The 12,782-nt window shown below is 45.5% G+C and overlaps 1 protein-coding gene across 2 annotated transcripts in view; it reads right to left on the reverse strand.

Moving 5' to 3' along the window:
* SMARCA1 (SWI/SNF related, matrix associated, actin dependent regulator of chromatin, subfamily a, member 1) overlaps nucleotides 1-12,782 on the reverse strand; it is a 208,483-nt gene that overhangs the window by 23,706 nt on the left and 171,995 nt on the right. For both annotated transcript variants that reach the window (XM_063432114.1, XM_063432115.1), the window contains one exon: nucleotides 4,222-4,354. In XM_063432114.1, the coding sequence (XP_063288184.1) occupies nucleotides 4,222-4,354 (133 nt within the window). The remainder of the gene's footprint in view (nucleotides 1-4,221; nucleotides 4,355-12,782) is intronic.

A 12,782-nucleotide genomic window follows, 5' to 3' on the forward strand; every position in this document is an offset into this window, starting at 1 on the left:
ATTGTATTTTATTATGCTGCTGCTGGCCCTTTAAGAACCATCTGGGGACATACTGTGACTTTTGGGAAGGAACAATGCCCCTTTAAGACTCTGTCCCCTGTCCCCCTAATATACTTTGTTTGTGCCCTTTTCCCACTTGGTTCAGTAAATGTGGCTTACTGAACCAAGTACCACACAGGCAGACCACCCAGAAGTGGAAGTGTGCAGGCAATTTACCTCCCAGGCTGGAAGCCTGCTGTAGGTAAATTGCTGACTGCTGGGGGGCCGCCGTTCGCACAAACGAACACGTGGCGGCGCCATCTTTTGTTCATTCAAATGCGGTCAGCGGTGTGTGGAGCCAAATTCATGGAACTGAAATCAGTTACACAGTTCCACGAACACCGCTGACCCTTACCTTCTCCTACACTGAATTTTCAGCTGCAGAGACGAATGCATGTTCGAATGGAACTTTTCAGTGTGAAATTGACCGACCGCACAGCCCAAATCTATGGAACTGTTTTGGGTATGAAAATGTGCTTGCGGTCGGTCATAAAAGGACTTCCAGCTAACTTTTTAACCCCTGGATGGAATTGGCTGAATTTTGTTTATAATTAAAGTGTGCTGAGTTTGAATATGTAATTTATAAAGATTGAATGTATATTTTTAAAGTTATAGTACATGTGTAAAAACTGTATTTCTCTGCCTGTGATAATTACATTAACCCATTGTGTTCTGTAATTATATCACAGGCAGAGGGGAGGATTTTGTGTGGGAGTGTCTGTGGGTATTGTACGTATGGATTGGTTGTTCTGCAAAACCCTGTGGGCGTTACTATGTTTGTAGAATTGGCATAAAAGCAGAGTGTTTGATTAAAAGTTCAGTTCTACTTCACCCTCAATTTGGAGTGCCGTCTCTTATTGGGGGAATCTGCTACAAGGGATTGCTATGCTTGTCATACTCACTTGCTAAATCATTACTAAGCTCTTGTAAGAGCTTGTTCCTGCCTTGCTCTCTGGAGGAGTCTACGGTGGTTATGGTGTCGGCTGGAGTAATTGGAGCCCTCAGGAAGCGCTAGGAGCATCCATCAACGGAGGTACCCACTCGGGGTGCCAGGTGATCCATTACACATACCAACAGCAGTTTCCAGTGAAGCAGGAAGCCAATGGGCGGGGTAAAAGAGTATGCCACTGATGCGAATCACATGACCAGAACTGCCAAAAGGGGCGAACATGCCCAAAAACGGGGTATGTCTGTCCAAAGAATTGGAAGGCCAGCCTGGCATCAGTGTCCCTATGCATCACAGTGTCAGTGTCCCCATGTCGCCCTGTCCCCTAGTGTCTTTGTCCCCATGTCTATGTGTCCCATGTCACTAGGATACTAGGAGACACAGAGACATGGGGACACAGAGACACTGAGAGACATGGGGGCACTGAGACACTTGGGGAGACTGGGAGACATGAGGGCACTTGTGGATACAGACATGGGGACACTGAGAGACATGGGGACACAGACATTTGGGGACACTGGGAGAAATGGGGACACAGACATGTGGATGTAGACATTGGGTGGCATGGGGACACAGACACTGGGAGACATGGGGACACTAGGGACACTGGCTGGTAGACATAGGGACACTGGGAGACATGGGGACACAGACACTGGCTGGGAGACATGGGGACACAGACATATGGGAGACATGGAGACACTGTGTCCCTATTGTCTCTGTGTCCCAATGTGTCTACCTATGTCTCACAGCATCCCCATGTGTCTCAGTGTCCCCATGTCTCACAGTGTCCCCTAGTGTCTCAGTGTCCCCACGTCTCCCAGTGTCCCCTAGTGTCTCGTGTCACCATGTGTCCCCTAGTGTCTCCATGTCTCCCTGATGCCTTTCCCCTCATCCCTCACTTCCCTGAGCTGTAGGCTGTCTCTGCAGGCTGGGAGCTGCTGTCTGAACTCTCTGTGCTGTGTAGCTGCTCCCCCGCGGATCAGTGAGTAGAGAGAGGCAGGGATATGCTGTACCTTCCTATCCCTGCCTCTCTCCATACACAGTGACCCCTACTGGCCGGTGCTGGTATTGCAGAGTGATCTCCGTTTATACTGAGAAAAATATTTGCATTAGTATTGCCGGTATTACTGCAATACCATCACGGCCAGGCAGCCTCAAATACAGGCTGTGCCTTAAAATACCAGTCAGGTGGCAAACCTAAGAGTAGTGTGTAAAAAAAAAAAGTTCATTTTTTTTTTTTTTTAAATGGGCCTATTCCATGGGCCTGGAGCTGCAGCTCCATCAGCCCCTATGTTAATCCGGCCCTGCCTGGGATACTACAAGGAGGTGTAGCCTATAGTGTTTTATAAATGTGATGAAATAAGACCAAGTTTCCGCTTTAAAAATGTCTTCAGTAGAAGCCTTCTCCTTTTCTGCCCAGGAATTTGTCATCACTCTTGTAGAATATGCTTTAAATAAATACCCTTTCATCCTGTATGTCCGCTGGACAATGTCTGTTGTCCAGCATACTATAGAAGTCTTAGAAGCTTCGTATATTTATTTCTTGGTTTTCTTCCATTTATACCTTTCTTTAAAGTTGATCAGAAGAAGGTGGTCAGATGTTCTGCATTCTGAAGTTCATCTTAAATAAATTTCTAGAGTTATCTATACATCTAGACAGTGCGGTCGCTCTTCCTTAGAAAATGATGGATTGGTTAATATGCTCTTTATGCAGTACTTTAGGATGGAATAAAGGCTTAAGATGTAATATTACCTTGTGCTAATGAAACACTGATTTCCAGTGAAGCTGTCAGGAAGATCTTAGATTAAAGGGACACTGCAGACCCCTAAAGAACGTTAACTTGGTGAAAAGCTCTATGTGTGAAGAGTGTGTTCTTTTTTTTTATTTTGTAAAAAGTGCAGATTTCAATAGAAATTTACACTCTTATAAATTAAAATGGGTACACTTGTAAAGCAGATAACAATTATGCTATTTTCTGATTTGGTCAGTTCAGTGGAGCTAAACTTAGGAGGCAGCAATTGCTCAGAGCAAATGCCTTGTAAAGACTTTTCATTTAACTGCATTGGAAAGTCTGTGATTGGACAGCCACGTTCTTGGCAGAGTTAGAAGGGAAGGGTTTTCAAGGGCTACAGACAAGAGAACTGCAGCTTTTGCAATCTGTTTTTAAATTTACTCCCAATAAATAAAAAAAAAAAAAAAAACACATTATTAAATACATGTAAGTTTTCATTTGGGATATATCTAGTTTGTTTTACTTATTTTGTATTGGGGCAGTGGAGTGTCCCTTTAACTAAAATCAGCAACTGACCTTTTTCTTTTGTGTCTATTTCCAATGGATATATGTCAAGACATCTGTGATATGCAGAAATAAACCATAAGCAAATAAAATATAGTAATAATCAGTCTTTTCAAGTTAAAAAACGTGCAGGTGGCTGGTGGACACAGTAATTGTGTTGTGACGAGCACTCTGGATGTCAGATAGGTACGACAGTCTTTCAATATCCTGGGCCATTTTTGGAGCCAGTTTATGGAGTTCCACTTGCACAAGCTCAACAGCGCATTGACACCATGGAAGACATCCACCTTCCAGGCATACGTTCCACCAGCTGTGCATCGGAGTAGAGCCTGCTGTTTCATTTGTAGTCAGTCACCTGTCAGCCTGTATTACAGAGCACACCTCAAATATGCCAACAAAAAGAAACGCCACCCAGAAATCCAAGTCAATAAAAATAAAAGCCACCTGCACACCTGTAACTTTTGATAGATATCGATGGAAATAACGCTTACAGTTCACCACCCAGGTAGTTATCATAGTTGAGAAAACCCCTGGATAGCAGCTGGTGCAGCATTATGTCAGTCCACAAGCAGCAAGGGCACCCAGATAAGGTCAAGGCAATCACACTGATCATAGGACAAGTGAACCGATTGTATAATCAAAAGAACTAGTATTTAAGGTCATACTTTACAGATTTTATTATCATTATTTATTTATAGGAGGTACCCTGTTCATCAGTAGAATGTACATCCCTCATTTACTGCCTTTATACATAAGGAACAATTATAATAATAATAATAATGAGATAGATAGATAGATAGATACCGATAGATAGATACCGATAGATAGATACCGATAGATAGATACCGATAGATAGATAGATAGATAGATAGATTTCAAAGTGCCAATGGAGAGTGAACTCAAATTTTGATAAAAGTGCCAGTTTAAATAACAGCACACCTGAGTATTCCATGACTTCCTCTGGTGTCTTCCCTTCCACCTCTCGAGCAATGTTATCAATGTCATCGCGTCCGTACTTCTCATTAGCTTTAATGAACTGGTTAAAGTCTCGTTTGTTCCAGTTGGTAAAACCCTAAGAGTGCAGACATATTAATAGTCATCGAATTAGTTCTATACAAATGGGTTTTTAATCCATCTAGTTAGTTCTTCACATATACTTATGTTTAGCATTAGAAAAAAGACATAACACTGACTGATTCTAAACTGGGAAGTTTAAGACATTTGAAAAGGAGGGAGAGAAAAACAAGGGAAAAACAAGAGAGGTTTATGGATGTTTTAAGAGATCCCATTAGTTTACTATGACATAAAGGTTCCCACTATTTAATTTAATATCAGTATATTAAGGCACAAAACATGTAAATGCCAAATGTATTTATTATTTCTAAGCCCATGATGTTTAATAAGCTTCTTTACTGATTAAAGGTAATTTAAGGTCACCTATTTAACGGTGAAAATAAATCCGAAGTTACATGTCTGTATGTATTAAAGACAACCACCAACTGAGGCTTAACATGAATGATCATTTATATCCAGTTTCTGTTTGTGCGTTTGTCTTTGAATGAGTTCATATGATGATGTTAGGCCACAAGAAAGGCATCCACATCCTGCTTCCACTATGTTGTGTTACCTGCCCAACCTGCATCCTTTTGATGTGGGATTATTTAAAAATCCTTATTGTATGTGTATTTAATTATTGCACTAACTCCATTTTAACTTGATACTGTGACAATCCTCCATTTTGTCCTCCTAACCTGACTTCTTCAATCCTCCATTTTGTCCTCATAACCTAACTTGTTCATTTTAAAACCACCTTACATGACAGAATTTCCCAGCACATCTAGTACAATAGACAAAGACTGTATTTTCTATAAAGACATGATTAACACAGGAATTGCTGACTTTTCCTTAGATTTGCAACATAGTATAATTTGAAGGCCATGAGAACACAGTAGTAATGAAATGTTCTATTCATAAGAGACCTTGCACCTGGCCACGAGGCCTGAGATCACCGACTGTGTAAAATGACGCTCAAGACCCCTTGTCCCCCACCTGTGTCCAGAACAATCCCACCTCTTGGTGGGTGGACACGGGACTAACCACTTAGTTTTTGAGCCAATTAATAATATTGATAGGTGGACACTAATCCCGACACTTAACAATTAATCCAATTAATGATGTTTATTTGCTGATATTCTAATAATCAATGATGACGTAAAATGTCTCTTAAAAGGGCCTGCGTGTCCGCTTTTTACTCACTTGCCAATAAATTTTCTCGAAGTTATTTTAACCTGAACCTTGTGTGTCAGACTTAATTACTTCAGCGTATATACGCAATTTAATTTTATTGATTTGGACAGGAACAGATAGACATTTAAACATTTTGGTTTACTGCTAAAAAGTACCATAACAACTTGGCGCCCAACGTGGGGCACCGGGCTATGTCCGGCCGGTGAGCCGTCCTAAGGAAGACAAGGGTGGACGGAGGAATCCAGGGGGAAGGAAAGGAGACTGATCACCTCCAGGTACACGGTAGAGACTTCTGCAGAGCCACCGGTATGTTCCGGCCCCTTTGATTGACCCGTCCACGTGTCTGTGACTGCTTCCCGGGAGGACATCAAAGACAGGTAATATCTTGCCCGGTGCCTCGTTACTCACTTGTTTACCTGCATTTTAGTCTATCTGTTGCCTGGGTGTGTTTGAATTGTTTGCCTGTTTCCCCATTTTGAGATAAAGGGGGGGTGGACCTGCAGGGGATTTGCCTGGGGTTCTGTCTTGCTTGTTTTCCCCTTTTTGGGATAAAGGGGGGTGGACCTGAGGGGACTTGCCTGGGTCTTCAGTATATCTGTCTATTTGTTTGTATTTTGCCCCTTTTGGGATAAAGGGGGGTGGACCTGAGGGGATTTGCCTGGGTCTTCTGTTGCCTGTTTTACTCCTTTTAGGAACCACGGTGCTGTGTTTTTAGGGAAAAAGGGGGGTTGACCTGTGGATGTGTTCCTGGGGGGTCATCTTTTCCTGTTTAACTCTTTTAGGAGCCTCGTGGCTGGGGCTGTAGGGAAAAAGAGGTGTGTTGGATCTGTGGAGATTGTGTAGACTCATAGTTTCCTAGGGGTCCTTCTTGTGCCACTTTGATAGCCTAGCTAGCTTCTCTGTGCACGTTACTCTGCTTGCAGAGTGGTGGTACCCTCCAGCTTTGAGCGCTGAGCTGGAGCCATTCCAATTTTTTATTTGTGGTGGATGAATTCGGGCAGGCATTGCTGTTTTCATCGCCACGAAGTAGTGAGACTTATAAAGTGGGTTTTTATAGGGGCACTACAAGGGTGAGGGTAGCGCAGACACCATCAGTGGGCTGCCGTGTTGAGGGAGGCTGGCGGAACTCGGACCGGTGTCAGTTGTTTTCCGCGGCTGCAGGTAGTGGAGACACTACGGGGTTGAGGGAGGTGACTTTGGAGTAAGCACACGAGTAAAGGAAAGGAATTACTGTTGATTTAATTTGAACTGTGATGCATGCACTGTATTTCAACTGTATTGTTGTCTTGTTTGTTTATTGAGGAGTCTCATGTACTCCTGTGTCTGTCTCTAAGGATTTTTCCTTGCCTTTCATCTTTTCTACACTTTCTATATTATTATACTATCCACTCCCATTCCTCTTAAAAGAGAAGTGATTGGTCACACACTTCTCACCTCGCTCCAATCCGTGTCTACCACCCCGGGTAGGCGGATTCAGTGACTGGTCTACGTTTTGGGAAGACGCACCTGAGAAAGTCCCACGATTCTCGGGTGGCAGTCGAGCATTGTAGACGTTCCTGTTCAATTTTCCTTCTCTCTCTCTATATCTAGGACGCTGGTATAGGGGTAAAGGGACTATGGGACAGGATTTAGATAAGCCCAGCAAGGGCTGGTTAGCATGTGATTTAGTAGAGAACAGAGAGGGTGAAGAAATGGTTAAAGGTGTTGAGAAGATTGCAAAAGTATGTAAAATTGCTGTGCCTTCATGTGGAAGATTGCAACCAGAAAGCTGGCGAAAGTTACTGGCAGAAATGAAAGGCAAGCTTACAGACAATGGTTTATTAAAGACTGCTGAAGCATGGTACAGAGTAGCGAAGGCTATTCAGTTAGAAGGTTGGGTTGAGGAAGAGATAAATCACAAAGGTGTAAAATTGTTTGTGTAGCATAAGAATTGTGTTGCTGGGGTTTACCCTCAGCCGGCGCCCCAAAATGGCGCCCAGGGGATGTCTATCCCCAAGGTTCAGTCAGCAATAGGTGATAGCCAGCTGACTATGTTCCCCACTCCCGATCCTCCCGAATCCCATCCCATCACCTCCCCTGTCTGCCCGGTCCTGAATTCTGACGGATCTTTCTTTACCCCTTCCCCTTCCCTAACAGTCCCATCATCCTCAGCCATCCCCACGCTCCCTTCCATGCCTAATCCTAACATCTCATCTGCCATTTCCTCCCTGCAATCCCTCTCCATGGCTAATCCCCTCCCGTCAGCACCCGCCCAACTAACTACCCCTCCTCTTTCTGCATCCATCCCTACCAATCCCGTCCTGTCTCCTCCCATAACCAGCTCCGCCCCAGTCCAATATCCTACCTCCTTAAATGTACCCACCCACCCTACTCTCCTGCCCTCCCCTGCCTGGCCCTACCCCTTCCCATATCCCATGGCCCTGCCCTACCCCGGTTACCCTCCCTTTCCCCAAGCCACTCCCCAGGTTCCGGTCATGCCCAGTCCGGCTCAGTCTGCCCCGGAAGTGCCCATATCAAACATGGCCGCCACTTCTTCCCTTAATCCCAATGCAACTCCTTTCCCCGCCTCCAATATGGCGGCCCCCAGTTCAGCCCTGATGCCGGTAATCCCCGGTGACTACCTGTCCCCAGGTTATGACTCGCTGGCCACCCCTGCATCGGGGGCTCATTCCCAACCCCCGATCCTTTCACCTCACGCGGGCCCTGCACCGCGTAAAAGAGCCAATATCATAGAGTTCGATGATGAGGAGGAGGACAGGGTGTCCCATGTCTCATCGGAGGTTGCTGCGGGAGCCTCAGCTCATCGTTCTATCGATGACCCCTTTGGCCACAAGGGTCGGGGAGAACGGGCCCCTCCTAAATATGTTGCTTTCAACCCCACTCAAGCTAGTGCTTTAATGAAATCACTCCCTGACCCAGAAAAGCAGCCTATGCCCTTCTACCGAGGGATAGTTCAAATTCAAAAGACTTATTCCGCCGCATGGCGTGATCTACTGAGCATTTGTGCTATTAAAGCAGGGGATGCATATTGGCCGAGCATGGCCCGACACCTCAGTACAGATCTGCTCAGCAGTGACGTTGATTACCCCTCTGGAGTAACTTTTTGCACCCAATTAAGAGAATGGGCTAAGGACAAACTTGCAGATCAGGCTGCTGGCCTTACTGATGTTATTCAAGATAAAGGAGAATCAGTGGAAAGGTTTCATGCAAGACTGTATCAAATGTTTACAGATTTGGGGTTTGATCTTACTGACAAGATTCATTCACAAATGTTGTCTGGTGCGTTTGTCCAAGGTGTTAAAGACTCTATACGCAAGGGAATTATTGCTGCCCGCCCAGAATATAAGGTTGTTCCTCTGGATACCCTGCTCTTAGTTGCCAGAGGGTTAGAATCTGCTCAGACCCCAAGAAGACCCGCCTCAGCTCCTCTCATGGTCTCCCGCTCTACCCCTGTTCCCAAGGGCGTCCGACCGGAGGATGGCCATTGCTTTAATTGTAAAGCTAAGGGGCATTTTAAAAGTGATTGCCCAGAACCCAAAAGAGAGCCAAGAAAGCCATCCAGGCCTGCCCCGGCCCCCAAGGCCGAGAAAGAGGTTCCGATAATTGAGGAACCCGATGATTAGGAAATTGGCAAGCCTGTGTCTGTAACCCCTGTAATGGCAGTGTCTACAGGGGATAAGGGGGGGCCACTTGCCACAGTGACCTTGCCCATTGAAGGCCACCCTACCACATTTCTAGTTGACACAGGTGCAGCCCGTAGTGTTCTGCGAGAACAAGACCTGCCAGACCCATCATTTCTGTCAAATATTGATGTTTCTTGTGTTGGAGTAGATGGCCAGCCAAGACATAGCCCTTTAACAACTCCATTACGAGTTGGCTCTAGCCTGCTTGCTCGCTTTGTGGTATCCTCCACATGCCCAATTAACCTGTTAGGTGCTGATGTTCTCTCACGCCTGCAAGCATCCATCACCTTCACCCCGGATGGGCAGGTAGAAATGTCCACACCTCTATCTGAATCAGACACCTCAGCCTTGTGCTCCTTGCCTCTAATGCTGCATTTAGAAAAGCCCCGTGAGAAAGCAGCAGAATTAAGGTCCAATTTCCCAGAGGCATTAAAAACACAGGTGCCCGCCAAGTTATGGTCCTCAGGCCCAGAGGACATAGGTCACCTAAATGTTCCCCCTGTGGTGGTAAAGCTTATTCCAGGAGCTAAATTACCAAGAAAACCACAATATCCACTAAAACCAGCACAGGCTGCTGCCATTTCTACCCACATCAAGGCACTCTTGGAGAAGGGTGCCCTGGTGAAATGTAAATCTGAATGCAACACCCCTTTATTCCCTGTGAAAAAGAAAACTCCAAAAGGTGAGCCAGAGAAGTACAGGATGGTTCAGGATCTCCGTGCTGTCAATGAAGCTACCGTCCTGGACACCCCTCTTGTACCAAATCCCCATACTCTGCTCTCTGGAGTCCCACCATCTGCAAAATTTTTCACAGTCATTGACCTAGCAAATGCCTTTTTCAGTGTCCCACTGTACCCATCCTGCCAATACCTGTTTGCTTTCACTCATGAGATGCAACAGTATACCTGGACTGTCATGCCCCAAGGGGCACAAAATTCACCAAGTCAATTTGCAAAGGCCATGGCCACCATCCTTGACCCATGGCAAGCTGAGCACCCAGAAGTTGTTCTGCTCCAGTATGTGGATGATTTGCTGCTCTGTGGAGATGACATACCCACTACTGAAAAGTGCTCAATTAGTCTGCTTTGTTATTTGGCAGAACAAGGATGCAAAGCTTCGCTCATCAAGCTACAGTTCTGCCAACCCTCAGTAATTTTCCTTGGACATTGCCTATCTCAAGGTACCAGACATCTTACCCGGGACCGGGTGAGAGCTGTACTGGATATTCCAACTCCAAGGACTTCAAAATCTCTCCATGCCTTCCTAGGCCTCATTTCCTACTGCAGAGCATGGATCCCAGAAGCCTCCCTGCTCATGCAACCTCTCTATGACGCACTTAAGTCTGACCCTTTCTGTTTGCCTAATGAAGCTCTGGACAATTTCAATGCTCTCAAACGTGCCATTGCTTCTGCTCCTGCCTTGGGCCTACCTGACTACTCAAAACCTTTCAAATTATTTGTCTCTGAAAGACAAGGCCATGCAACAGGAGTTCTCACCCAAACTAATGACTTAAGAGACTGCCAGAGGCCTATTGGATATTTCTCATGTCAACTGGACATTGTGGCCAGAGGGACTCCTTCCTGTCTCAGGGCTGTTTTTGCTGCAAGAGAGCTCATAGAAAGAACCTCAGACCTGGTCCTTGGCCACCCTCTGGTTGTTTTGGCCCCTCATGACATTTCTGCCATCATCAACCAAGTCCAGCTCAAGCACGTGTCTCCAGCCAGACACCTACGCCTCCAGTGCCATCTTCTTCTACCTGACAACATTTCCATCCAAAGATGTCAAGTTCTTAACCCATCCACTCTTCTTCCACTCCCTGAGGGGGGTATCTATTATGGATTTATCACAGATGAAACCTACATTTACCTGCTTTGTGGATGTATCAAGAAAGTCATGCATCCACATTTGACATTTTATGAAGATGAGAAGCCTCTCTGTGAAGGCCCAGATTACGCCTTCTGTACCATGTGGTACAAACCAGACATTACTCCCGAACCTTGCTATGAAGATGAGCTTTACCACTGGACTGATGTGAAGCTCACTGCTCAAGATTTCTATTGTGACTCTGAAGGCAATAGCATGGTCTTGGTCCAACTACCTCAACAACTTAACTACCTCTACCGCCATTGGGATACTGCTATCCCACATATTCCTGTTACCAAATTGAAGACAAGGTCATGGAATGATCTTGGGCCCATGGCAAAGTTGTGGGCCACCATGGATGAAGAACAGCTACAGGAAAATGGTATTGTCAAATACCCAACAACTGACCTTCTGGAAGCATGGCCACGCCACTTCCTAGAAAAAGAATTTCAAGATCTGATCATAGTGAATGATTATGACCCCGAAACACCTCATGACTGTTTTGAACAGATGAAAATGGAGACAGTGCACCTACCAACTGTGCATGAGAATCCATTACAAGATCCAGATTTTACCCTGTTTGTGGACGGCTCAAGATATGCTGATGAAGAAGGAAGATATCATACAGGATATGCCGTAACCACAACAGACGAAGTTATCAAATCATCATCCTTACCGCCAGCAATGCTTGCGCAAGAAGCTGAATTACAGGCTCTGACTTCAGCATGCAAAATTTCCGAAGGAAAACGTGCCAACATCTATACAGATTCAAGATATGCTCTGGGTGTGGCACATGACTTCGGCCTAATTTGGAAGACAAGAGGATTTCTCACCACCGCCGGTACACCAGTCAAGCATAGTACTGCAATCAAGGAGCTAATGGATGCCCTCCTACTCCCTGAAGAAGTGGCCGTTTTGAAGGTAAAGGCCCATGGGAAATTGGATACAGATGAAGCAAAGGGCAACCATTTGGCTGATCAGGCTGCTAAGCTAGCAGCCAGGGATCTGCAGGAAGTGGATGAAGAAGTGTCCGGACAAGAAGAAGAAGAAGAAGTCCCTATTTTTGCTCTGCAAACTCTTCCTACTGATTTGCGAATTTTGCGAGAACAGCAAGCTGCAGTCACTCCTGAAGAAATCCAGAAATGGAAAAAGAAAGGAGCCGTCCAAAAGGACGGAGTATATTACAACAACTTCAAATTTTGTCTTCCAAAAAATTTATATCCAGCAGTTGTCCAATGGGCACATGGGCCTGCACACCTGTCAAAGGAATTGATGGCCGCCCTCATACAGAAGTATTATGAAGCACCCGGAATCACAACATTGATCAGCAGCTTCTGTAAGGCCTGTGTCATTTGTGCAAAATGCAATCCAGGAAGACCAATCAAGGTGCCTGCAAAACACCTGACAAAGCCCATGTACCCCTTCCAGCGAATTCAAATTGACCACATCCAAATGCCCAAGAGTGGGCCCCATGAATATGCACTAGTCATAGTGGACATGTTCTCAGGATGGCCAGAGGCCTACCCAGTGGCCAATATCACTGCAAAAACAACCGCAAGACGCCTACTTACAGAAATAGTATGTAGGTTCGGACTCCCAGAAGTCATTGAAAGTGATCAAGGCCCAGCCTTTACAGCAACAGTGACTAAAGAAATTTGGACTGCTCTAGGGGTGACCCTAGCCTTCCACACCCCTTACCACCCACAA

This window comes from Pelobates fuscus, chromosome 9 (assembly GCF_036172605.1).
Source record: "Pelobates fuscus isolate aPelFus1 chromosome 9, aPelFus1.pri, whole genome shotgun sequence".
Taxonomy (NCBI): domain Eukaryota; kingdom Metazoa; phylum Chordata; class Amphibia; order Anura; family Pelobatidae; genus Pelobates; species Pelobates fuscus.